The 27571-nt window shown below is 53.1% G+C and overlaps 1 protein-coding gene across 1 annotated transcript; it reads right to left on the bottom strand.

Moving 5' to 3' along the window:
• Positions 1-14274: 14274 nt before the first annotated feature.
• Positions 14275-27116, bottom strand: LOC103352368 (golgin subfamily A member 2). Its single transcript, XM_089321930.1, is given in 19 exon segments — positions 14275-14529; positions 15052-15165; positions 15415-15481; positions 15483-15741; positions 16093-16276; positions 16750-16927; positions 17171-17229; positions 17336-17374; positions 18220-18254; positions 18257-18296; positions 18456-18512; positions 19672-19735; positions 19856-19899; positions 20172-20279; positions 23417-23433; positions 24475-24538; positions 25363-25485; positions 26755-26825; positions 27053-27116. Coding segments are annotated over 19 exon segments (1842 nt in total).
• Between the last annotated feature and the right edge of the window lie 455 nt (positions 27117-27571).

Here is a 27571-nt window from a genome sequence, read left to right as displayed (position 1 = left end):
AGTGCGCCAGAGGGCGCGCGAACCTGCCTTTTCTGGCTGTAGCCATCAAGGGTGTGAGAAGTGCGCCAAGTTCCTAGCAAGGATGAAATCTCAGATCTGCACTCTGTAAAATGCTTCCAGTCTCTGGCTGACAGGTCTTCAGAGTGCTGGACACAGAAAGGTCTGGGGGGACGGGGGGAGAAATTCCACCTAAAGCACAAGATATCTACCAATAAGATATCCATGGCCGGCGCCGTGGCTCACTAGGCTAATCCTCCACCTGTGGCGCTGGCACCCCAGGTTCTAGTCCTGGTTGGGGCACTGGGTACTAGTCCCAGTTGCTCCTCTTCCAGTCCAGCTCTCTGCTGTGGCCCGGGAAGTCAGTGGAGGATGGCCCAAGTGCTTGGGCCCTGCACCTGCATGGGAGACCAGGAGGAGGTGCCTGGCTCCTGGCTTAGGATTGGCGCAGCGATGGCCGTAGTGGCCATTTGTGGGGTGAACCAACGGAAGGAAGACCTTTCTCTCTGTCTCTCTCTCTCACTAACTCTGTCTGTCAAAAAAAAAAAAAAAAAGATGGCCACTGAAACTAGTATGAGGCCTGGACAGTGACCTGTAATACTGATTTTTAGGTCCACATGATGACCTGTAATATGGTGTGATATCTGATCTCTGAAACTAACTTGATGTTCCCTGTGTGGCTTCCAGTATTACTCTATCATGTCTGCATAGTGACATCCTACAAGGTTGATTGGTTTGGCAGGTGGCTGCACTGGACTTGGTGGGCTTACTGTGTTAAATAAAGTTGGATGGTCTCTGTTTTTCCTGCATGGTGTTGACATGATTGTTTTCAAAAGCAATTTCCTTCTCAAATCTACAGGGAGTTTGGGACAGTGATGAATGCAAGTTCTTATTGCAACTGCTGCTGTTTCTTTTAAAAGATTTTAGCAATGGGCCAGGTGCAGTGGCATAGTGGGTAAAACCACTGCCTGTAGTGCCAGCATCCCATATAGGTGCCGGTTCGAGACCTGGCTGCTCCACTTCAATCCAGCTCTCTGCTACAGCCTAGGAAAGCAGTAGAAGATGCAGATGGAAGACCTCTCTGTCTCTGCCTCCTTCCCTCTCTGTGTAACTCTTTCAAATAAATAATCTTAAAAAAAAAGATTTTAGCTGTTTATAGATACACATTCTGATATTCCTGTTTTTAAAAGATTTATTTATTTATTTATTTATTTATTTGAAAGGCAGAGAGAGAGAGAGAGAGAGTTTTCAATCTGCTGGTTCACTCCCCAGATGGCTACAATGGCTGGAGCTGAGTCTATCTGAAGCCAGGAGCCAGGAGCTTCCTCCAGGTCTCCCACATGAGTGTGAGGGCCCAAGGACTTGGGTTATCTTCTACTGCCTCCCCAGGCCATAACTGAGAACTGGATCAAAAGTGGAGCATCCAAGACTCGAACGGGTGCCCGTATGGGATGCCAGCACTGCAGGCGGTGGCTTTACCTGCTACACCACAGTGCTGCCCCCCTATTTTTTTAAAGATACTTATTTATTTATTTATTTGAAAGGCAGAATTACACACACACAGAGAGAGAGAGAGAGAGAGAGAGAGAGAGAGAGGCCTTTCATCCACTGGTTCACTCCCCAGTTGGCTGCAAGGGCTGGAGCTGTGCTGATCTGAAGCCAGGAGCCAGAAGCTTATTCTGGATCTCCCATGTGGGTACAGGGGCCCAAGGACTTGGGCCATCCTTCAGTGCTTTTCCAGGCCACAGCAGAGAGCTGGATTGGAAGTGGAGCAGCTGGAACTTGAACCGGAGCCCATATGGGATTCTGGCACTGCAGGCAGCAGCTTTACCTGCTACGCTACAGCACTGGCCCCCTTTCCCTCATGACAACTGTTGTCATAATTTCTTTTTTTAAGATTTAAGTATTTGGCTTGTTTTCACATTTGAGTATTTCTTAAGCAGCTAAGTTAGATAATTAATTAAAATTTATAGATATTCTAGTTTTTTGTGGTTACCATAAGGACTTATAACCACATAAGTATAGGGTAGAGAATTATTATTGTGTTTATCTTCAGAGTATAAAACTGTATACAAGAATTTGATTTAGACATCAGTGAACTTGAACTGAGTTCGGAAAAGCCATATTTCAGATAGGTGAGATCTCACTGCCAGATTAACTATAGGGTAAAAAGTAGCATAAGAAGGGACTGGGATCGAGGATGGATTAGTCTCACAGTGGGGGAAGTGTTCACTGACATAGCTTAAATGGGGATGGGAAGAATGGAGAGAATAACCACGGATCAGGAAGCACAAATCAAGTTGTTGGGAAGGTGTCCTCCTGATGAATTCACATTTCCAACTCTTGATTTTGCTTCTTTTTTAATATTTTTTTGCAGATTTTTTTTGAGAGGCAGCAAGACTGACAGACAGGACTCTCATGCACTGGTGCATGCACCAAGACCTGCAACAGACAGGCTTCGGCCAGGCCAAAGCCAGGAGCTGGAAGTTCAATCCAGGTCTCCCACACCCAAGTATTGGATCCCTTCTGAGAGTCTGCATTAGCTGGAAGCTGGAATTAGGAGCAGAGACAAGACTTCAACCCAGGCGCTCTGGTATGCAATGCAGGTGTCCCAAGAGGCAGCGTAGCCACTGAACCAAATGCCTATGCTGACGCTGATTTGATACTGTCAACTGATAAACATAATCTTCCAAAGCAATAGCTTCTGTTTTTATTGAATGTAATTACAAAATAGCTTAAATGTCTATCCATCTTTGGAGTGATATAATTTGAAAATCTTTGGAATTTTTTGAAGATTCGGTTATTTGAGCAATGTCTTCTCACCCAAATCTTGTTTCTTGTGATGTCAACAAGTACTGAACATTATGTAGGATAAAAAGTGTTGATAGAAATATTTATAGAGTCTGTGTACAAGGGGGCTTCAAAAATTATGGAAAAATAAAATTAAGATATGTTTCTTTTGATGCAAAACTGTTTCAACTCCATGCATAGTTTTTTCAAAATATGCACTTTCTATGAATTTTTGAAGACCCCCCTCATATTTTTTAGGTCAGTAGCTTTAGAGTTCTTTTGAAGCATAAAGTTCTCCATTTTGAATAATGTAGAATTAATATTTTCTGACTCTTATGCAGGAAATCAGCTACATTTGTTGCTGTGGATTCATTCTGAGAGGAGGAGCGTAGTGGGGGCAAGAGGTGTGGAGTCACCACACAGACCCCAGGAGTCAGGTGAAAGCAGGCCAGAGGCGAGCAGCCCACAGACTCATCTATTTCAGTTGCAACAGCAGCTTAAATTGCCAAGAAAGCCTATCTGGTTAAGGGGTGGTTTATGCCCTAACCAATCACAGCCTGTTGCCAGGAAGTATCCAAAGCCATCCAATCACAGCCTGTTGCCAGTCATGCTCTGTTGCCAGGGGGTCTCCCAGGGGGTTTCCTAAGCCACTCCTGAGTAACTGACACTCACTTGCCAGTGGCCATCTTGGCATGGCCTTCTCATTCCACCATACATTAACATCTTTCAACTATAATTTGTCTGAGAAACTGTTTTTAAAACATTTCCTTCATAAAATTTAAATGAAAATCAGTAGGAGTTTATGGGTAATCTACTATATAACTTAGTGTGCAGGCTATAGCCAATGCCACTACTGTAAAGGCCAAGTGATTTGACTTGGCCCCTGGTTTGATCTTGGGCTACCCTGCCTGCAAAGTCATTGCTCTCTCAGAATGCTATGAAGTTAGAAAATGCTAGGTGGGGGTGCTGGTATCATGGTGTAGCAGGTAAAGCTGCTGCCAGCAGTGCCCGGCATCCCATATGGGTGACGGTTTGAGTCCAGGCTGCTCCACTTCCAATCCAGCTCTTTTCTATGGCCTTGGAAAGCAGTAGAAGATGGTCCAAGTCTTTGGGGCCCTGAACCCACGTGGGAGACTCAGAAGAAGCTCCTGGCTCCTGGCTTCAGATCGATGCAGCTCCAGCCATGGCAGCCAATTGGGGAATGAACCAGTGGATGGAAGACCTCTGCCTCTCTGCCTCTCCTTCTCTCTGTGTGTTATTTTCAAAAAATAAATAAATAAAAAGAAAATGCTAGGTGGGAAAACATGAAAAATGACTACATATCAGGCACTAAGATCAGAGAACACCATTTCAAGACAAACCTCAAAAGCAAGTAATCAATTCTTTTTAAGAAAACAGAGCTTGTGAAGGTTCCTCTGGCATTTTTGCAAAGGAATACAGAGTTTAAAATAAAGGCGTGCATAAATAAGCTTTAGGAAGATAAGCTAACAAGTTTTACTTCAAAAGAATCTGCTGAAGCCAAGAAAATGGTCATATTAGAAACAGATTATTTGAGAGGATAGTTGACACCTGTATTTTCCTAAGAAAGTCAATCATTAGAGATGAAATGGTCAAATATCAGAGAAAGTAAGACTGTGTGGTGATAGAAATAAATACTAAAGTGCTGTTTAGACTCAGAGCTTCTACACAGAACAAATAGGCTTACGATGGCCCCCACACAATCCAGTGAATGTAACTGTTGTGCAGGACAGAGAAACACAGAGTAGTGATCTCAACTTGGGAGTCAAAGGGTTTCCTCTGATCTCTCCAGAGAGTGCAGACAGCATACTGCCAGAGTGAGGTGTTCAATTGGGAATAAAGTTCTACAGACAGTTTGTAGGACCGGCACTGTGGCACAGCAATGTGACCTGAAGCACTGGCATCCCATATGGGTGCTGGTTCAAGACCTGGCTGCTCCACTTCCAATCCAGCTCTCTGCTATGGCCTGGGAAAGCAGTGGAATATGGCCCAAGTCCTTGGGTCCCTGCACCCACATGGGAATCATGGAGGAAGCTCCTGGTTCCTGGCTTCAGATTGGCACAGCTCTGGCTGTTGTGGCCAATTGGGGAATGAGCCATCAGATGGAAGACCTCTCTCCCCCTCTCTCTGCCTCTCCTCTCCCTGTGTAACTCTGACTTTCAAATAAATGAATAAATCTTTTAAAAAGAGGGCAGTTGGTTTAGTTCCTTGTCATTACACACACATATAAATGCTATTTGAAATCTCCCTGCCCATCCAATAAAATCCCACAAACATGAACGGGCACACATATGTCACATACCCTAGCCCACACTTGAATAGGCCTGAGCCACACAAATGGACACACCACAGTGCACATCTAACACACACACACATACATGTGCATAGTATTTGATGTGAGTGGGTATACACAAACATATATTTCATAAAGGTACACACACTCATACACTTAACCCTCACACACTTACATAGTACACACAGGTGAAGGTACACATGAAGATATACAATAACAACACTAACAGAGATGTATACATATGTTAGACAAGCACACACATCACAATGCATGTATGAACATTAACATATACTCATGCACATGTGCACACAGGTACAGACACAGATGTACAATCAGAAGGTTCCAGAGAAAGTAAATTTATCTCTACAAGATGTTTGAGAATTTTAAAATGAAGAAAAGGAGACATTAACACAAGAAAGGTGGAATAAACATATTCCCAAGCCTCTGAGAAACAGGGGTGCAGATATTAAAGCCTACGTCTTACTGCTCTCTTGTGGTGGTTCTAAAGAACACCTTTCTGAGCACTGAACAGTCTCTCCTTCCTTCCCAAATGTCTAAAAAGTAATAAGCCTCTCCAAATGTTTTGGAATCCACTATGAGAAACTGATGATATTTGACAATTATTACAAAACCAATAATGCAGTATCATTTGGTCAGAACTAATTACCTCCTGATTGCCATGTTCTGAATTCAAGGACAATCATATACCAAATGCTTGGGTTGGTTTAAATTATTATCCCCTAAGAATTCCCTCACTATATTTGTTAGCCATTTGCATTTCTTCTTTAGAGAACTGTCTTCTGAGGTCCTTTCCCCATTTCTTAACTCGACTGGTTGTTTGTTGTTGAGTTTTTTATGTTGCTGATATATTCTGGATGTTAACCCCTTATCAGATAAGTAGCTCACAAGTATTTTTGCACTTTCTGTTGGATGTCTCTTCACTCTGTCTTTTCCTTTGACGTGCAAAAACTTCTGAGTTTTGATATAATACCATTTGTCTAGTTTTGCTTTTGTTGTCTATGCTTTGGAGACCTAAACCAAGAAGTCACCATCTACACCAATGTCTTGAAGTGTTTCCCCTATATTTTCTCCTAGCAAATTTAGTCATAGGCCTTAAATTCAGGTCTTTAATGCATCCCCAGTAAGCTTAGAAGCCCCCAAATTATTCAGATATCTGATGGTAATAAGGTATATAACATTCAATATCTTTTAAGACAATTTATTTACTTTATTTGCAAGATAGAGGTAGAGGAAGAGAGAGAGAGAGGAGAGAGAGAGAGAGAGAGAGAGAGAGAGAGAGAGAGAGAGGTATCTTCTATCTACTTCACTCCCCAGATGGCTGCCATGGCCAAAGCTGGGCCAGACCAAAGCCAGGAGCTGGGAGCTTCTTCCAGGTCTCTCACGTGGGTGCAGGGGACCAAGCACTTCTGCTACTACCCCAGGTATGTTAGCAGGGAGCTGAATTGGAAGTGGAGTGGCCAGGACTCAAACTGGCACCTGTATGTGCTGCAAGCACCTCAAGCAGTGGTTTAACCCACTGCACCACAGTACCAGCCCCAAAATGCAATCTTATTGTAAATACATCCTTAAGATGAACATTTTCAGAGAAAGAAAACAACTAGGAAAAATATTTTAATTTGGTGCAATTGCAGCATACCACACAATGAAAAATGGCTCTCAGATGAAAGGCAATCTTCCCTCATCAAAGCACAGACAAACCAAAGAGAAATTGTTTGTTGATATTTCTCATTTCTAAAGTAAGTGCACTCCAAAGTCCCTTGTATGTTGATTTTCTACCAGTGTCTCACATCAATCTCTTTGCATGGTCTGAGCATCGTATGCAATGTTCATCTGTGAGACAAAACCTCCACATCACATGTCTTTGTAAACACTTGACTCTCTTTTCAGCAGGAAGCGTGGACTCGTGTGTATACTCTTGTCCATGCTTCTGCCATTCTTTCTTGGGCTCACCCTAATTGGGCATTTACCACCGTTCTAGGGACACTTCCTGTATGGTCACTAACAACCATGAGTCCCATAGCACCATCTCAGCTCCTGTCATGTCCAACCTGCTGCAGCCCTGGAGCTGGTGCTAAACTCTTGGTTGCCTAATAGTAACTATTGTAAAGGACTCAGCCTAGGTATTATCCATTGTGATCCAATATTGTTGTTTCAAAGTATTTGGTATAGCATTCCTTATGTTTTCCTTTAAGAACTCCCCCTCCTTCAGACCCTTGGAGTGTACTCATAGTCTATTATGACACATGTTCAACCATTGTGTTGTTCTACCATTCCCAAATGAATATCATTCTTTGCAAAACCTGATTATTTTTGCTTTTGAGATTGCCATTGTCCTGGGGATATCACAGAAAACCTGGCCAGGTGGCCCAAGGCATCATGTTCTCTCCCAAGAGGCCCCTTCTTTTCCTACATGCCCCAGACAGGTTCCAAGAGGCCTGACTGCTGGCCTTGGAGCTGTCACTGAGATCATATGTGAAGTGAGGGCCAGGATGAGCCCATTCTGGTCTTGAAGGTGCTGACCTTTTGAAAGGATGAAAGAGAGGTTGTTCTCTAGTCACTGAGCTGCAAGGGGCATCTCTACTCCTAGATTCAATTAATCCATAGCTTGGGGGAGAAAAAAAAAAACAATTTCCTGCATCCTCAGGCCCCCATAGGCAAAAGTCTCTTCTGGCTCAGTCATCCTGCCCTCCCTATGTACTCTCAGAGCCTCCAGAGGTTTTGTGGGGAGTCTCAGAATATCCTGATGCTGGTCCGTGGTGGTGAGGCAGGCCTGAAAATGGATCTTAGGCACCCAGGGTGTGGGGCTGTGTGAGTGGGCAGAAATGAGTGCAGGCATCCTCAACTCTAGCCAAGTACAAAGCACTAGAGAGAATCCTCTTTCTGGATCCAGGCCTTGGGGACCTCCGGGCTGGTCTATGTATCAGTGTGTGCAAAGCTCATGAGTATTCACGTGGGGCCCCAAACACCTCATCGTTAGAGAAGTAACACCAGTAACTGGAACATCTCTTCTGTGTGGTGTGGATACCTGTTCATTTGTCAGGCACCCCCCAAGTGGCACCTGGAGACCTGGCTTGGACTGGGAGCTGAGTATTAATCCTTGGTTAACAACATCCAGGTGCAGAATGCAGTTTCTCTCTGAATAAAGGAGAGAAGATAAAAATTTGGATGGGGGAATGAAGTAGCAGGGTAAGACCCTTCAAGCTAATCAAGGGTGGGTTATCAGGTAACTAACAGGAGCCACCCTGCAGCTTCTCTGTGGCAGGTGTGTTCCTGCAGGGCTCCTGGAGCTGCATCCAGGCCTGGCTGTCCTCAAAGAGGCAACCCTGGGCCAGAGTGCAAATCTCAAGTTTTAATCCACATTCTGAGGCAGCCCCTGCACCCCCCTGAACTTAATTGTAACTGTGGATTCATTCTGAGAGGGAGCGTGGTGGGGGCAAGAGGCGTGGAGTCACCACACAGATCCCAGGAGTCAGGTGAAAGCGGGTGAGAGGCGAGCAGCCTGCAGACTCGTCTATTTCAGTTGGTACAGCAGCTTATATAGTCGAAGCAGTGAATCCAGTCAAGGGGCGGTTTATGCCCTAACCAGTCATAGCCCGTTGCCAGGCAGGCTCCATTGCCATGTGGTTTTGGAAGCCATCCAATCACAGGCTGTTGCCAGGCAGGCTCACATTGCCATGTGGTTTCCAAAGCCATCCAATCACAGTCTATTGCCAGGCAGGCTCCATTGCCAGCAGCCATCTTGGCATGGTCTTCTTGTTCCACCACATTGCCCCCTTTTTGTTTATTTTTGAGCAATGGGAGGCATGATTCTTGGCCATACCATTGTTGACCCCATTTCCATGTGGTCTCCGTTCATGGCTGTGCCTGTCTTAGGTTGTCCCCCAGGAGATCTTACCCGTCATTGACTAACCAGCGCTCAAAACAGGAGACCATAGGAGTGCTTCCTCAGATGGGGGTAGGAATGAGGAACAATGGTAACCACATGCAGGCTATGGGCCATTTGAGTGGTTGACCAGAGCTAATGGGGATAGAAAACAGTAGCAAATATGGCTATGGGCAGTTCCTCAGGGTAGGATGATAGGGCAGCAGCTTGACAATTGGTAGCAGGTGCGTCCACTAACAAGGTGGACTCTGTCTCGTTCAGCTGGTTCTAGTTGACTATCAGTTGCAGGCTTGATGTTTCTGGCTGGTACCCAAATGGGCTGTCCCACATTCTCTGGATAGACACAAGCATATCCTTGGCCCCTTGGTCAGCAAAAGCCTTTCTATGGGTGTTGGAATCCAGGGCCTGAATTCCACATCTGCTCCTACATTTAGGGCAAACATGCAGGTGGGATGGGGTCTAGCAGCTGCTCTGAGAGCCTGGGGTACCTGGGGACTGCCACAAACATGGAGATCCTCACTGGGTGTGGATGGGATGACCTCACATGGGTTATTGCCTCAAGGTCATCTAAGTTCATCCCATGGGTATCTGGGGGGTGTCTGACCAGGCATTGCTGCATTGTCTGCTGACACGTCATTTTCACTCTCAGAGCACTCTCTCCCTAAGTCATCAACTGATGTCTGTGAGACAGGGACCTGGAGTGACAGGCTCTCATCACTCACAGATTCATTATGTTTGGTCATCTGTGTGGGTTTCTGAGAGGGGGTATCTTTCCCATGTTTGAGTGCTTAAGAGCAGCACGGCACGCCAACTCTAGCCAAAGCAAAGACACGCACAGCACTGCTGCCATAACAAAACAAATTCCTAGCACCTCAGTGGTTGATGGCATTATGCAGGGGTTCCCTACGTTAGATGGACAGACAGTGGTGTATCAGGTCGTATGTTTGTCCTGTGCTTAGTGGGGGACTTCCTTGATTTGTTAGGTCAAGGCCGTATGCCCACACGGTGTCTCCAGAGCGTCAACTCTCTCAAGGGAGGGTAGATGACTTGGTTCCGAATTCTGGGATGATCAGTCCCTTATGTGAATTCGCCAGGTGAACTGGAAGTAAAAGGAGGAGCCGAGAAGCGGCATTAGGTTTCTGGGCAGTGTGTGCTAACCTGGGGTCACTTAGACTGAGGACAAGGACAAGGAAAGGGGCGTAGGAGGGGGTTCTGTGCTCACCCTCACAGAACCGAATAGCACACAAAACACCGAGGGGCCTACTTGCTGAAATCAAGGGGGGACCTCGCCGAGTCTGACACACTGTCTCTCTGTCACGTTGGTGCCAGATGTTGCTGTGGATTCATTCTGAGAGGAGGAGCATGGTGGGGGCAAGAGGCACAGAGTCACCACACAGATGCCGGGAGTCAGGTGAAAGCAGGCCAGAGGTGAGCAGCCAGCAGACTTGTCTATTTCAGTTGGTGCAGCAGCTTCTATAGCCGAGGCAGCCAATCTTGTCAAGGGGCAGTTTATGCCCTGACCAATCACAGCCTGTTGCCAGGCAGGCTCCATTGCCAGGTGCTTTCCCAGGGAGTTTCTGAAGCAATTCCTGGGTAACTGATGCTTTCTTGCCAGCAGCCATCTTGGCATGGCCTTCTCATTGTACTGCACAATCCCTTGAGGGTGCAGGGGCCCCGACACGTGGTGCCAGTGCCCCCTGAGCCATGAGGGTGCCAGCATCCCCAGCCCCATGAGTGTGCCTGAACTACCAACCCCATGAGGGTGGCTGCTGCCCCTGACCCTGTGAGGATGGCTGCCGCCCGACCTGGTGAGGGTGGCTGTGGCACCAACCCCGTGGGGGTGCCCATGCCCCCTGACCTGTTGGGGTGTCTCTGTCCCCCGACCCATGAGGTTGCCAGCACCCGCCAACCCCTGTGGTGCCAATGTCCTCTATCCCCCATGAGGATTTCTGAGTTCACCCAATGGGGAGAGGTTGTCTACGTGCCCCCCCACACAGTGGCATCATGGCTACCCCTAGCCCTCCCCCACCCCAACCACAGCCCACAGGTGGGCCTTCCTCAGTCTTCCTGAGCAGACAAAACTCCGGGAGGCTCCCGAACTGTCTTTCAGAATCCCTCTCAGTGCCCCCTGAGGAGCGTCAGCCAAGGTAGGCACCTGCCACTCTGCCTGCCTCAGGACCGCATCTGCCCCACTGCATCAGCCCCACACTGGGGGGCGCCCCTGGGACCTCAGGGCCAGACCCCTCCCTCTCCCTACTGCAGCTCCAGACTCCCTCTTTCCTGTTTCTGTCCTTGGGCCAGCTGGCTCTCTCCTCTCCCTTCCCAGGCAGCCTCGGGACTCCGTGCAGCTGCCCAGGGCCTCCGTGGCTGAGCCTGGGGGTTCTCGGGACAGGATCCGCACCACTGGCAGATGTGGGTGTCCTCTGAGCTGTCAGAGAGGTCAGGGAGCTTGTGGTTGATGGTGTAGGGGCTGGGAACTTGGGGGATGTTGTTGTGGGGCAGCCAGAGGTCTTTGAACTTCCTCCTGGGCGTGCCACACCTGCCCCAATCGGAGCTGTGCTGCTGGGGGCAGGGGCCAGGGGGTATCAGGTCCCCCAGCCTGGGAGCCCCAGCACAGGCCAGGGTGAAAGGCCGGGGGTCACCTTGTCCCTTGGGTGTGCAGTTGAGCAGTGGCCAGGGTGAAGCCTTTGGTTGCTTGATGACCTCAAAGCCTGAGAATCCTCTGCACCCATCAGCCCAGGCGAGGCAGGGACGCACAGCCTCCTGCCTCCCACCTGGGCATTGTCACACCTGCTACTGGCTGAAGGTGGGGTCCTCAGCCCCAGATGAAGCCCTGTAGCCAGGACAGGTCAGCTACTCTGAGTTCCGCCCGGCCGGGCTGCAGAGTTGGCCCAGGGCCCCACCTGCCGCTCTTCGCTAGCCTGACTCTCCCTCTTCTGATTTTCCCCAGCAGGGAGGTCCCTGCCTCGCCTCCACGACCTGCAGCCCCCCGACAAGCTGAGGCTCCCCTCTTAGATTTGTGAGTTTGTGGCCACCTGCCCACCCTGCCTCCCCAGGGTCCCCTCTGAGGACTCCTGGGGTTTTTGAGTACCTGAGGGGCCTCCGGCGCCTCCTCCACCCATCTGTTTTAGCTGCCCGCTCCTGGTTCAAGCAGGGTTCTTCCTCCTGTCTTTCTCCATCAGGCCTGCTGGCTGCCACATGAGCCTCCCAGGCTAGTGCTGGCCCTGGCCAGTGGGTCCAAAGGCAGGGCCATCAGGGAGGAGGGAAGACTGAGAGGACCAGGCTTGTGTCAGGACTGTGGCTGTGCTGCCTGGGTGCTGTGTGAGAGGTGGCGTGGGTGGCAGGGGAGGCCCTCTCCAGCCTCCACCCTGACTACCTGGAAGCTCTGGTCACCCACTCCAGCTCCTCCTCCCATCTTCCTTCCCCTTCCTGTCCATGGCCTTTTCCAGAAAGCTCACCCATGTGCCCACCTCCTGCTGCTTCCCACCTCCGCCCTGCCCACCAGTGCCATGGCCTGGCTGCTCTTGCCTTACCACCTGTCTCCCTCCTCTCTCTCCGCTGTTCTCTCTGTTCTCTCTCCCACTGCCAGACGATTGGGTCAGGCAAGGCTGTCCTGTCCTGAGATCCCCAGTCCCCTCTTCGACCTTTAACCAGATCCCTCCTCTTCCTCGGAGACCTCCCTTTGCCAGTCTGTCCAGAGAGCTGTTCTGTGACTTGACAGTGGCCCCTCAGCCCCAAAGCCTCCCCTTCATCTGTGACTTTCTGTTGTGTGGTGAGCTCACACCTCCAGGCATGACCTTGGTGAAAATTTGTGCCCCTCTGCGGTCCTGCTCCTGCCCTGTTCTATAAATATCTATAAATACTCATAAATACACACACACACACACACACACACACACGGCAGTGCCCCTGGAGTTGTAGTGTAAGGAGACCAGCCTGGAAGAGGCCTCTTCACCCCACTGAATGCCTGGCACAGCACAGAGGCTGCCCACTGCTGGCACGCCCTGCTGCCCTGTGCAGTGCCCACCCGTAGCACAGCAGACCCTGGGCCCTGGGACAGTCCTGCTACACATGGCCAAGCAGTATGGCTCTATCTCTTTATTTCAAGATAATAACAGGAGCCACATCACCATGGTGCCACAACCCTGTCTCCGCCTCTTTCCTGGGCCATAGACTGTCAATAAATAAGTTTCCTAGCCCCAAATAATTATTAAGGCCTCCTCCTCATTTGCGAGCTCCAGCCTCAGCTATGATACAGGGGAGGCCCTACCCCCAGAATATACAAAATATACACAAGTACAATATGTACATGGGATGGTGGTGGAGAGGCCCACTGGAGGCAGCCTCTTCCCCTCATCAGGCCTAGAGTTAGCCCCAACTGTCCTAGGGCCTGACAGAATGCTGCCTACTGCCCTGCCCCAAAGTGCCTCCAAAGAAAAGGCAGTCCCCCAAATGCCTGCCTAGCCTGCCTTGGCCCTGCCTGGCTGGTGTGCCTCTTAGTAAGGGGACAGGCGCCCCTGCATCGCCTGCCACAGCCGACCCTTTGAGGGCTGTTGACCGTGCCTCCCAGCTGGCCTGCCTGGGGACACAGGCACGGAGTGAAGAGCTGGACCAAGCTTGGCCTCCCATTAGCCTCAGCTTGCCTAGGCCAACCTGCATTTGGGACCGGGAGCCTCCCTTAATAAGGGACTGCCCTCGCCCAGAGGACCCTCATCCTATTGTGCCCTCCTCGCCCATATACCCTTACCCATGATGCCCCTGGCCTGGAAGTAACCCTTGCCCATGATGATGCCCCTGCCCCAGAAGTGACCCCTGCCCAGTGATGCCCTTTCCCGGGTGCCCCCGACCAGCAATGACCCTCACTCAGATGCCCTCCTCTCCTGATGCCCTCATGTCTCTGCCTGCTGATGCCCCCATGTGATGTTCCTGGCCAGATTATGCTGGCCAGGCTGACAGCCCCAAGAGGGGCGATGAAAACTGCCTGGCTGACTTGCCCAAGTGGATGAGCACCCCCTGGTCTCGGCTGTTCTGGGGGCCACACAAATGCTGCCTGTGTTGGTCACGGCCTCTGAGGATGGAGCTGGAAATGAGGAGGCCCCAGGAGCCCCTGGGGTCCTCCAGAGAGGCAGCCTAAAGAGGCCTTTCTCTCCCCATCAGGGGTTCTGGCTAAGGAGGGAAGGGAACTGGGAAGGAACGGCAGGGGATAGGGTGGTTAGCAGGGGTGGAGTGGCAAGGATGGGTTTGGGGCTCTCTGGGCTGACGGCATCTGGTGTTAGACGATAATGTCGTCATGCTCGTTAGCCCGGTAGAAGGGGATGCAGTGGTTGGTGCCCAGGCCTGGGTGCTCCCGGGGGTTCTGCATCTCCTGTGGCTGCTTCCTGAGCTGCTGCGCAGTAGGGTTCTGCTTGTGTAGCACCTTCTTCTCAGAGTGCAGCTGTGTGTAGGCGGCCACGTGCTGCTGCAGGTGGAACAGGCACTGGTCGCGCTGTTGGTGCAGACCCTGAGCCTCCTGACTCTTCAGCTCCATCTGCGGAAGACCAAGGGGGGTGGGGGGAGCATGAGGGCAGGTGGGGGTTGCTAACCAATTCCACTGGTTGCAGGGGAGTGGCACAGAGCCCCGCGTCTCCTGCACCCAGCCTCACACCTCATCCCCTTCTTTCCCATCACTTTAACTTGAGGCCACACGTGAGCGGGAAGGCATCAGCTGTTAGGGGAACACTTGTGCCTAATACTTTACATGCACAATATCAGCTCATCCTCAACACCTGTGTAAGGAAAAAATGCTAAGTTCCTTCATCAGGAATCCGAGGCTTAGCAAAGGGTAGCCTTTGTGTAGTGACCAGAAGAGCTGGGTGACACGCCTCTTGTGGGACAATGATGTCCAGGCCTGGGAGGAGCCCGGGGCTACCAGCCCTAAGAGAGGCAGGACAGTCGACATGGAGGTCACCTGTCACTCCAGACTGGAGCGGCCTCCCTCCTGGGCCTAGCACTGCCCTCCCCAGAGACTTGTCCCCATGGCCCAGTCCTTCACAGTCGGGCTGAGCGTTACCGTTTCCTTCAGCTCCCCCAGCTTCTCCTGCAGCTGGCCGAGTTCCCTGGCCAGCTCGTTCTTGATGTGCTGCTCTGCCTGCAGCGAGAGGGTGAGCCGCATGTTGTCATTGCTCTGCACAGAGAGAAGCAATCCGTTGCCACCCAAAGTGGCTGCATCCGGATCCCAGCACCAGGTGCCCACCTCCCACAGTGCTGGGAGGGCTGGAAGCTCAGCCCCTCTCCTCCGACAGACATTTGAGCAGGATCCTGGCTCACAGGGCACCTGCCTAGGTCAATCACCATCCCCTTTGGTTGGGGGGAAGTGAAGGCCCAGAGGGAAGTGTTTTGTACCAGAGGCCTTGCCCAGGGAGGCCAAACACACCAGTCTCACGAAGCCATCCTGCAGCTTGGCCAGCTGCTCCTTGAGCTCCCGGTTCTGCAGGAGCGTGGCTGATGGTCACGCGGTCGCTCTGTGTGCGTTCCTCGGCCTGGTTGCCCCACAGCTCCGCCTCCCGCTCCAGCTGCAGCAGCCGCTGTTCCTGCTGCTGGTTCAGGCGACTCAGGCCTGCGTTGTCCTGCACCTGGGCCTGCAGCTGTCCCTCCAGGCTCTCCAGCTCCTTCTGCAGCTGCTCAGCCTGCGCCTGCAGCTGCTGTTCCACCTCCGACAGCCCTGCGGGGGAAGCTGGGGACTCTGGGGTGGGAGGCTCAGCTGAGAAAGGAAGCAGCCATCAGGGGCCCTGGCCTCTGGGTTTTCAAAAAGCTCCTGCTTGGTCCTTAGCTCCTCAGGCCAACTGCTTGCCCCACCCCAGTGCTGGCTTCTTGGCTAATGACTTTCCATATTCAAATGGTCATTACCCTTCCAAGCCAGGACACAGAGTGCTTGACCGTGCATGGTGGACAGTGGGTACGCCACCCCTATTTACAGATGAGGTCACCGAGGCTCAGAGAGATGACAAGACTTGCCATCCACCAGCACAGACCTGCTTCCCTCTGCCACAACACCCCTCACCAGGGCACCCGACACCTATCCTGCTCCCAGGCTACCTCTGCCCCTGCTCACCCATCTGGCTCTTGAGCTCGGCCACGGTGGTCTCCAGCTCCCGCACCTGACTCAGGCTGCGCTCCTTTTCCTCCCTCAGTGTGCAGAGCTGCCCAGAGCACAGGGAAAAGAGCCATGAGCAGGGGCCACTGCCTCCCTCTAAACCGATGCTGCCCCCAAAACCCAAACACACAGCCACCTCTGGCTGCAGTCCACAGCAGGTGCACTTGCTGTACTGTGCAACTTAGGAAGCAGCAGGGGATGGCCTCCTGGGATCCCGACACCCACACAGGAGGTCTGGATTGAGTTTCAATCTCCTGGCTTCAGCCCTGGCTGTTGAAGGCATTTTGAAAATGAACTAGTGGATGGAAGATCTCCCTCCATCTCTGTCTGTCTGCCTCTGCCTTCCTAACGGAAACCGAGATGCTTAAATACACATTTTTGAAAAGCTGTATCACTGAGATTCTGATTGTGTAGGTCCAGGTAGGGGCTCTGTGCAGAATTCTAGCAATTTCTGGAGGATTCTAGGGCAGGACCAGAATAAGGATTCAGAATTTCCATCTCTTGGCTGGGGGCCTCCCTGACAGTCCCTGGGGATGGTGGCCCCCGCGGGCTAGGGCTGGTGCTCCATGGGCTGCAGCCTCTTGCTTGTTGCAGCAGCAGCTCAGACATTCCCACCTTCTTCTGCAGCTCCTCCGTGCCCAGCCGCAGGGTCTTCTTTTCGGACACGAGGACTCGAAGCCTCTCTCGGAGCTCAGAGTTCTGCTGCTTCAGGTCCTCATTGTTTTTGTTGTGGTGAGAGGAATGAGCAAACAGAGAGCACCGCTCTGGTGACCAACCCATCTTCTTGCTGCACCTGCCAAGAACCTTGGTGTTGGAGGGGTCCCCAACAATCAGGTCACTCCCATGGCAGGCCAGAGAGAGGACCTGAGCTGCCTGAGGCCATCGCATGAGCTGGTGGCACAGCTGGGACCAGAGCTTGGCTCTGCACACGTCCCAGCCTGTACAGCCACTTCCTCCTCATGCTCCCCGGCACCCCTCTCCTCATCACCTGTACTAAGGTCCCCCAGACTCCTCCCCACCGCCTTCCCCTTCTTACTTGTTCTTGTATAACAGCAGTTTCAGAGCATTTCGCTCTTTGGTCAGTTCCTTGGTGTGCTGCAAACACAGAAAAGCTACATCAGATCTCAGGGACCCTGGAGGGGGAGGGCGTGGGGTGTAGACCCAGCAGCCGTGCCATGAGCAGACACAGAAATCACATTACTTTTTCCACTTGCTCCATAGTTTCTTGGTTCTGTTGTTTCTGTGGGGAAGAGTCAAAGAAGGGAAGGTGACTAAGGATGTCCCCTCTACTCCACTCCCAGAGCAAGAGGGGGTGGGCAGGGGGCCAGAGCGGGATTGGCACGTTCTCAGACCCTATGGGCACAGGGCCTGTCCTGAGGCTCCCAAGGAAAGAGCATGTGGGTCTTTGCTGGTTTTTGCTCACAGCTATGGAACCGAGTCTGAATCGGGATTCTCCTTAGGGGACAGTAAGGTGAGCCTCCAGAAACGGAATGTGAGAAAAGACAGGCCTTCCACTAGGTTTGGATTTACAGGGGTGTGCGCATCGTTTGACAGCTCAGCACGTGCTACATAGGGGTTGGGGCTGCTCTTAACAGCGGGGATACAGGAATGAAAAGCACAGGTAAGATCCCTTCTCTCCCTGAGGTTGACATCCCAGGGAGCCTGGAAATCTTGGATTCTTAGAGCTAAAAGAGCCCTTTGACAACTGCCATTTCAACCTCCTTGGGAACTCAAGCCCAGGGCGGAGAGGCGCTTTTCCAAACTCAAAACTCAGGTCAGGGCCTGAGTCAGGGTGGGGACATGAGGCTCATGGCCAGTGCTGAACGAGAGGCCACAATCCCAGGGCTGTGTGGCCAGGGTGCAAGCAGGGGTATCTGAAGAAGGGAGGAGGCAGAGAGCGCAGCAACAGGATGAGAGCCATGCTGCACGCTCCCTGCTCTGGGGTCCCTCCAGCTGAGACCTGGTCCACCCAGCACCCCACTCTCCCTCACACCAGGGGGCCCCCAGCCCCTTTTTCAGAGCCCGTGGGGAAACAGAAGCCCAAGGTGGGCAGCATGGAATCAGGGGACCCCACTGGGCTCTTACCAATTCCTCTATGGTGTTACTGAGCTGTTTGTTAGATAGCTGGAGTCCAGGGCTACTGCCAGCTCTTGGTACCTGCTCTGAGGCACATGCAGAGAGGAGGAGTTGCAGGAGGGTTTGAGGAGAGGCAAAGAGAGCAGTCATTAGGGCTGGGGTGGCACGGGCTGTCTCAGCTGGCAGCAGGGCACTCAGCCCCTGCTGTGGGAGAAGAGGGGGGCTGGCCCTGCAGAGCCACTCACCTCCAGATCCTTCATGTAGGAAGATGTGAGGCTCTCTCCATTGATGTAGGACGTTGACTAGAAGAGACAAGAGCTCCCATGGAGATGCTACATCCTCCACCGCCAAGTCCCTACCCTCAGACTACCTCTCCCCCCCGACCTCCACCTGGCAACTCTTCTCCCAGCCTGGCCTCTTCCTCTCATCTATGCCTACCCTCAGACTACCTCCTCCCCCACCTGGCAACTCCTCTGCCCAGCCTGGCCTCTTCCTCTCATCACCCTCTATGCCTACCCTCAGACTACCTCTCCTCCCACCTCCACCTCCACCTGGCAACTCTTCTCCCAGCCTGGCCTCTTCCTCTCATCACCCTCTATGCCTACCCTCAGACTACCTCTCCTCCCACCTCCACCTCCACCTGGCAACTCCTCTGCCCAGCCTGGCCTCTTCCTCTCATCACCGTCTATGCCTACCCTCAGACTACCTCTCTCCCCCCCCCACCTCCACCTGGCAACTCCTCTGCCCAGATTGGCCTCTTCCTCTCCTCACCCTCTATGCCAGCTTCTCCTGGGTCTCACTGTTATATCTTAATGTTAGCTGTCGCAAAGCACACCGGACACCGGAGTAAGGGAAAGGGTTTATTGGGGAACAACCTACAGACTGGAGTGAAGGAGCGGCGAAGGAAAAAAGGGAGGGAGACTGTAAGAGAGAGAGAGACAGAAAGGAGAAGAGCTAGCAAGGAGAGAAGTTAAAGCAGAGAAGAGGAGAGAGGAGAGCTGAGCCAAGAGCCCAGAGGAGGAGGCTGGAGAGAGGAACCGAGCAAGAGAGAGCAGGGGAGAGGGTGCAAGAGAGCACGTGTTCAGGAACAGGCCCTTTTAAAACTTTGCCTGAGGGCGGGCAGGGAAGCAGGAGCAGCCAATCCCATTAGGATGGGGGTGGAGCCTGGCTCAGGTAGCTGGGCCATGCAGCCAACTGCGCCAGTTTCCTAACACTCATCACCATCCCCCTCCCTTCCCAAGTGATGCTCTCCCTATGCTTCCTGCACTGAGATACATGGTCACCGTTCTCATGGCCATGTCCTTCATCTGTATGGCTTCCAAGAAGAAGCCATCACCCAGCCTGCCCAACACGGCCCAGCAGGTCAGTCTATCCCAGGATCTGCCCATCTCTCAGGAATCCCAGCCTCCATTCTGTCCTTTCCTCTCTCTCCTCCCTTCCTGAGTCTCAGTGTCTGGGTACCTCGGAGACAAGACCATGGAGCTGCTGAGCAGGTTGACGCAGGCTCTCCGTGGAGGACAATGTCCTAGGGACAGGCACACAGAGGTCAGGGGTGCAGGGGCTTGATGCAAAAGAGGTCCTTGGGCCGTGGCCTGCCCTCACTCCCATGGCTTAGGGACTGCTGCCCGCACAGGAAGACACTCACTTGGTCTCATCTATGAGGACAGGGCCATGGTCAGCATCATGGATCTGAGGGAGAAGAGAGAGTGATCACCTGATTTCCAGTAAGAACCACCCAGGGGTGGCAGGAGCCCAGCTCCTTCCAGCAACCTGCCACTGCCACAAGCTCAAGAGAAAGCCCCATCTTGGCCTCCCCCACCCCAGTGCTGGGAAGGGTGCCTGGCACTGGGAACCAAGCTGCCGGAAGAAAGGAGAAGAGAAGGCACAGCAGGCGCAGTCATCTGGGAAGGGAGATGGTGCAAGCATACGGGAGTAGCAGACACAAGGACAGAGGCAGAAACCCGAGTTGGTGCCATGCTAGTTAGACTAGCGCCAGGGGGCGCTACACCACCAGGTAACATGGTGGCATCAGCAGAGGGTGGTGCAGGAGCAGCGCGGTCTTTGGGCGCCTGTCAGGGAGGAGCAGGAGGTTAGGGGGCCGTGCAGGAGAGGAGGTGCCTCGCTGCCATGGACACAAGGGCACAGAGCAGGTAGGAAGATGTCGTAGCAGTCAGAGTGACAGTCACACATGCTGGGAACCACAGGGGTTGTGGGAATGGCTTGCCCAGGCTTGGGGACACGTGGCATCTTTTCAGGTGGCCAAAGCTCAAAGGAAGGGGACTACGACCTCTGTGTACACGAGGCCCTGGTTCTCCCTGGACCTCAGCAAGGGCTCTGACCTCCGGCAGCCGCAGCAGGCAGAAGGAACGGGCACCAACATCAGGGAGCACGGCAGTGTTCTTCCAGGAAGCCAGTCTCTGCCGCACAGTGACCCTAACTCTAGGCCCCTGCTGGGCCGAGGCCGCTGGTGGTGACGGGGCTCCCTCCAGGTAGCTCTCTGCCGCTGCCCTCTCCTGCTCTCCACCCTTTCTCCCTGCCCTCCTCTCTGCCTCAACCATCAGCTGTAGTTCTCTGATTCAGGCCTTTCCAAGGAGAAATGTTGCCCAAGAAGCCCCTCCCTGCTTTCTGGAGATAAAATCAACCACAGCCGCCTCATGGGCATACCTCTCAGCCCAATCTCGCAGCTCCAGAAACACCTACTCTACCAAAAGAAGCCAGGAAATCACAGGTAAGATGTCTGCTCTTTGACTTGGCACATGGAGGTTATGGCGCCTCATTGCCAGAAAAACTGCTAGGGAACAATGCAGGGATCTAGTGCTTGGAGCCGTGGAGAAGCCTCTCCTCCTTCTCCCGCAGTGGGACCCCCTCCCTCGGCCAGCCCCATCCAACTTCTCCCCAGGCTCAGGCCTAACTCTCGGTCCACGCATCTGGCTCTAGAGACCACCTCATCTCAGCAGGCCAGACGGCCGCACACAGCCAAGATGACTGAACAAGTGACAGCAGCCAGAGGAGCAGAGTGAAGGCAGGGAGTTGCTGCCTGCTCTCTGGACACTTCAGCCCTGGCCTCTGAAAACCCCAATTGGCTGCCTCCTTAGATTCCAGGCTGCAAAGTCTACAGATGAGGATGAGGCGTGCTGAGTCTGCAGTTGTACCTTTGGAGAGTGGACCAGCAGATGGAAGACTTCTCTCTCCCTCTCTCTCTCTCTCTCTCATCTTGGCTTCTCTATAACTGTGCTTTTCAAATACAAACATAAGTAAAAGAAAATAGAATCTATGTACTGTGATTACTTTGTGAACAACCAAGTCACAATTCTACTTCTCAAGGTGGAGCTTCGCCTGTTGTCAGGACACCAGATGAGAAGCCTGCCTCTCCCATCACGTCTGAAGGTGGAGCTTTGCCTGGGCGTCAGGACACCAGATGAGAAGCCTGCACCTGGCTTTCAGTCTGAAGGTGGAGTTCGGCTGGGTGTCAGGACACCAGGTGAGAAGCATGCACCTCGCGTTCAGTTTAAAGGTGGAGCTTCGCCTGGGTGTAGGACACCAGATGAGAAGCCTGCACCTCACATCGCGACTGAAGGTGGAGCTTCACCTGGGTGTCAGGACACCATATGAGAAGTCATCTGCCTTTCAGTCTGTAGGTGGAGCTTCTCTTGTGCATCAAGACACCAGATGAGAAGCCTGCACCTGGCTTTCAGTCTGAAGGTGGAGCTTCACTTGGGCTTCAGGACACCAGATTAGAAGCCTGAACCTCCTTCACGTCTGGAGGTGGAGCTTCGCCTGGGTATCAGGACACCAGATGAGAAGCCTGCTCCTGGCTTTCAGTCAAGGGTGAGCTTCACCTGGGTGTAAGGACACCAGATGAGAAGCCTGTACCGCACATCACGTCGGAAGGTGGAGCTTTGCCTGGGTGTCAGGACACCAGATGAGAAGCCTGAATCTGGCTTTCAGTCTGAATGTGGAGCTTCACCTGGGCGTCAGGACACCAGATTAGAAGCCTGAAGCTCCTTCAAATCTGGAGGTGGAACTTCACCTTGGTGTCAGAACACCAGATGAGCCTTCACCTGGCTTTCAGTCTCAAGGTGGAACTTCGCCTGGGTGTCAGGACACCAGATGAGAAGCCTGCATCTCGCTTTCAGTCTGAAGGTGGAGCTTCGCCTGGGTGTCAGGACACCAGATGAGAAGCCTGCACCAGGCTTTGAGTCTGAAGATGGAGCTTCACCTGGGTGTCAGGACACCAAATGAGAAGCCTGCATCTCTCTTTCAGACTGAAGGGGGAGCTTCACCTGGGCGTCAAGACACCAGATTAGAAACCAGAACCTCCTTCACAACTGGAGGTGGAGCTGCGCCTGGGTGTCAGGACACCTGATGAGAAGCCTGCACCTGGATTTCCGTCTGAATGTGGAGATGGGCTGGGTGTCAGCACACCAGATGTGAAGCCTGCACCTGGCTTTCAGTCTGAAGGGGAAAATCGTCTGGGTGTCAGGACACCGGATGAGAAGTCTGAATCTGGCTTTCAGTCTGAATGTGGAGCTTCACCTAGACATCAGGACACCAGATGAGAAGCCTGCACCTCGCTTCACGTCTGCAGGTGGAGTTTCGCCTGGGTGTCAGGACACCGGATGAGAAGCCTGCAACTGGCTTTCAGTCTGAAGGTGGAGCTTTGTCTGGGTGTCAGGACACCAGATGAGAAGCCTGCACCTGGCTTTCAGTCTGAAGGTGGAGCTTTGTCTGGGTGTCAGGACACCAAATGAGAAGGCTACTCATGGCTTTCAGTCTGAAGGTGGAGCTTCGCCTGGGTGTCAGGACATCAGATGAGAAGCCTGCATCTCGCTTTCCGTCTGAATGTGGAGCTCGGCTGGGTGTCAGGACAGAAGGTGAGAAGGCTGCTCCTAGCTTTCAGTCTGAAGGTGGAGCTTCGCTTGGGTGTCAGGACACCAGATGAGAAGACTGCACCTGACTTCAGAGTTCCTGAGCCCGATTCCTAGCTCCAGCTCTGACTCCAGCTTCCTGCTCATGCCAACCATGCAGACACTGTGATGGCTCAAGTACACTGAGCTACTCGAAGTCAAGTACTCAGCTGTCAGGACTTCGTGCCTGGTCCCTGCCCAGACTATGCCATTTGTTGTCTCCTCTGAGGCCACAGAGTGATCATGGCCCCTACTCAGACCTACCTGTGTGGGAGCCGCCGTGATGGTTGACCAGCCACCTGTCCCTTTCCCCAGGCTCATCTCCAGATCAGCCCTGCTACTCTGGCTTGGCTGAAGGCCCTGGGGTAGTTAGGAAGTGCCAACATTATCTGCAGGTAATGGCCTACCTAGCCCTGCGTGCCTGTGCCCTGTCCCTCCCCCAACTCAGGCTCCTTGCAGCCCTGAAAGGTGTTCTATGACCTCACGATGCTGCCTATGACCTCATCACTCCTTCTGCCTCCACCACTCACCACGTGGATGAATATTACCCACCTTTAATCTTCACACTGGCCTCAAACGCCACCTCCTGCAGCTGCAAGTCCATTCGGAACCCACCTCCGTCACCTAGCCATGCAGCTGGCCTATTGCCGCCTTTCCTCTGCCCCCTCAGAGGACTCTGCCACCCCCATGGCACCTCCTGTCTTGTTCTTCTACTTCCACCACTGTGCATCCAATGCCTTTGCCATCCATGGGCCTAGTGAACACGGTTGGTTGAGTGTCCCATCTGATATGTCAAAGAGACGAGGGGCAGGCAGAGTGTCCTAGCACTGGTTTGTCTGGGTAGCCTCACATCCTTGCCGGTTAGTTCCTCTGAAAAGCTAACCTCCATCCTTGTGATTATAAAGCCAATTCATTTTCTCTTAATTCTACCTTCTCACTCTCAAACCAAAATGGAATTCATCAAGTTGAAAAATCACTCACTTCTATCTGGTCTACTTGCCCAGAGGGCAAAATGTAACAGCATTTGTATGTTTTCAAATCTCTCCTGGTCTGACCGCACTGGGCATTCAAAGCCCAAAACGCCACAGACCTGCTCTGGAAGTTATTCCCAAATTACCGAATCTTTGAGGTGTGCCTTACCCTCTCCAAGATGATAAAAGACACAAGGGAAGGGAAAAAATGCAATTAGCCAAGCAGGGGAGGAAGCAGACATAAGCAGGCCGAGGGTTAATGGCAGCAACTTAAAACAAGCCAGAGTATGCAGCAAATGAGACAAGCCTCAGGGACATGCACATCTGGGAGGCAGCAAGCCAGAGAGGGGGGGTCTCGGCACTGCCTCCCCTTCCACTTGTCCTATGGGGCAGTGCTACCCCATCAGAACGGTTAAGGTCAGACACCAGCACCTTCAGTATGTCCTGCATCTAGAGGCAGTGAAAAGGGGAAAACAAGGGCAGGGGAAGACACAGAGACGTGGCTTAGAGAGAGGCGAGGATGTCGGGGAAGGAAGAGGTGGAGTCAGGAAACGGAGGCTGAGGAAGAGCAGAGATCCACACCGTGGCCTCCAGGCCATCCTCTCAGACTGGCCATTGCTGCCTCGCCAGACAGAGGGAAAAGTCCCCAGGCCCCAGAGTCACAGGAAGCACAGTCACTGACCAGCACGGCTCTCAGACCCTCCCCCAGACACGACCCCCACTCTCCATGTTAAAACCAGACTTCTGCAGAAGGGTTCTCTTGAACAGGGAGGCTACAGCTCAACAATTAGAAGACACTGTTCCAATCCAATAATATCTGACGGCCTGAAACGGAAGCCCAGGGGAGGCTGTGACTTTTCTGAGGTCACCCAGAGCCAAGGTTCCTAAGGGGACAGCCCGATGGCCGGGCTGCTCTCACTGACCTGGCTTTTCCTGAGGCCGGGGATGAGGAAGTCGCAAATACCAGCGACTATGAATGTTACAAGACCCTGTATTCTGGATTAATACGAGAACAGCAAAAACTCTCAAACTTTGTAAGTAAAACATCAGCCCTATCTATTTCACAGATGTGGAAAGAGAGGCCCAGAAAGCTTGAACAGTTTGCCTTACATCATATCCCTAGCAGAGGGAAAGGGAGCATTCAGACCCAGAATCCTTGACCAGTATCTAACACTCCCTTCCACCATCTTCCACTGTCCTCTGGATCCCCAACCCCCACCCCCCATTGCCCCTTAGCCCCCAAGCCCCCAGCAGCCTGGCCAGCCAAGACTCACATCCTCAGTTGAGTGACAACCCCGAGAAGTGGTTGTCTCAGGGCTACTGCTGTTTTTGAGGTTTTTCTTCTTTTTTCCTCCTGCAGGACCACCACGCCTGTTCTTCCGCTGATACTCTCTTAACTGTGGAAAGGAAAAGCAGTTGATTCTCTGGAATGCCCTAAGCCCCTGCGGTCACATCCTACTTCACAGTGTTCACAAGAACTCTCATGCCCACCACTGACTTCATGCCACCGACAACCCTTCAAGGGGCTGGAACGATCAGTTAATGTCTGAAGAACTGACAGCATGCCTTCAATAAAAGGGAATGATGGAATTTAAAATCAGCTTCCAACTCTCACTTCTGGGGTTCTGCCAAGAATCAGCAGCTGCTGGGAACAAAACCAGAGGTAGAGGTAGAAGGTTAAACATTATGGGGTCAGGAATTGCATTTTGTGTGGTTTGGAAACAAGACATTGGGTCCTTCCTTCCATATTAGAACCTCACAGAACTTCGAGGGGCACCCCGAGGAACCCTGGAAACCGAGGAGAAAGAGTAGAACCCAGGCATTATTCCAGCCAAGGGCCCATTATGACATCATGACAGGTTCTGACCCAAGCCCCAGGGCGGCCTCACCAAGCTGCTGCCTGCTCCTCTGTGGCAGTGCCCTCACCCAGCTTCAAAAACTCCCCTGGGGAGGGTTCAGGCTACAAAGTTTAGTCTCCCAAAGTCTGTTCCACAGACGGTCACACAGCTGTCACTCCAGAGAGCCTGAGAACTCGCACAACCCCCAAAGTAAGTCTCTGGAGAGTCGAAACCTGGGGGAAAACCAAACCTGTTTTCCCGCGGTCACCCAGAAACACTGCCCACACTTCCAGCTCCCCGAGAATGGGACACATCTCACTGTCAGTGTCCGAGCTGAGGAAGGGGGTCCCCAAGTCCCCAGTCCCCTTGCAGGCAGAAGCAGAAAGGGGGTGAGGACTTAGGGGACTGGGCCAGGAGATCAAAGCCCCAGCTAAAGGTAATGACAGTCCCCAGGGGGATTTGGCCTCAGTGCATCCCACTCTGCCCTACCCACACTCTGTGCAGGGGGAGGTGGGGCGCAGGGTAGGGACCCGAGTCCTTGGAGACTCAGCCCACAGACCCCAGAAGGTCCGGCTTCGGGAGGCAGGAGGCTAGGTCTGAGGCTGGGCCGAGGAGCCCCAGGAGCCAATGGCCCAAAGTCACCCAGGGGCGACAAGCCAGGGCGGGGTCTGGGTGCTGAGGGGGCGGTGCTGGCTGAGAGGACTTGGGTGGGGGAAGCCAAGGGGCGTTCGGGCTCGACCAGAGTGTCTGAGGATCCGCACAGAACCCACGGACCGGCCGTCAGAGCGGCAGTGGGCTGGGCCGGGGGGTGCGACCCCGACGTTTTACCTTTTTCTTGGCCGCAGCCAGCTTGCTCTGTCGGGTTTCCTCCGACATCGCGGGGCGTGGAGGGGGCGGGGCTGGGTGGGGCACATCACCATGATCCCGGCAACCAACGCGAGTTGCTCCTGGCAGCTACCGTGCAGATGTGTGACTGAGCCAGGAGACGCAGGTTCAGGGCAGAACTCGGCGGGGCTGGCTGGGCGTGGTCGCCACACTTCAAGCCCATTGGTCAGTGAGAAAGACGAAACAAAGAGGGGCGTGGTCCGAGGCGTCAAAATGGGAGCTGCACATGCAGCTCTGTCACCGCCCACTCTGGGGGCGGGGCGATTTCCCTTGGGTGCGGGCGCAGCTTTCTGGGAGCCTCTCATGGCGTCCGACACAGAATTCTAGTCAGTCTGCGGACCCCAGAGGCCGCTCTCCGGCCCGCGCCCTGGACCCCCTTTCTCCACAGGCGCCCCCGCACCGGGGCCCTCAGAGGGGCTCAGGAGGTGGTGCGGAGCGCAGAGCAGGGGACACTGCATCAGTTCACGACCCCTTTCTGACTCCTCCCAGATGTGCCCCAGACGTTCTCGTTTCAGAAATCCCCTCAGGGACCCTTTCACGTCCTCCAGACACTGCCCTCTCACACCCAGCCCTTCCTCGAGGGGCCCCACGCTGACCCCGCCCAGCTGGATCCAGTCAGACGCGCCCAGGTCCCGGCGGCTCCTCCGCCCGCGCCCCCACGGGCCCCCTTTCCCCTCAGAGCAGCTCCGGGGCCTCAGCCTCTCCCACGCTTCCCTCCAGGGCTGAGCAGGACCCGGCCGCAGCTGCCTCGGGGCCTTCT

Source organism: Oryctolagus cuniculus, chromosome 19, assembly GCF_051225735.1.
Source record: "Oryctolagus cuniculus isolate XC-2025 breed Fujian yellow rabbit chromosome 19, ASM5122573v1, whole genome shotgun sequence".
Classification (NCBI taxonomy): Eukaryota; Metazoa; Chordata; class Mammalia; order Lagomorpha; family Leporidae; genus Oryctolagus; species Oryctolagus cuniculus.
This window is presented reverse-complemented; position numbering and strand designations above follow the sequence as displayed.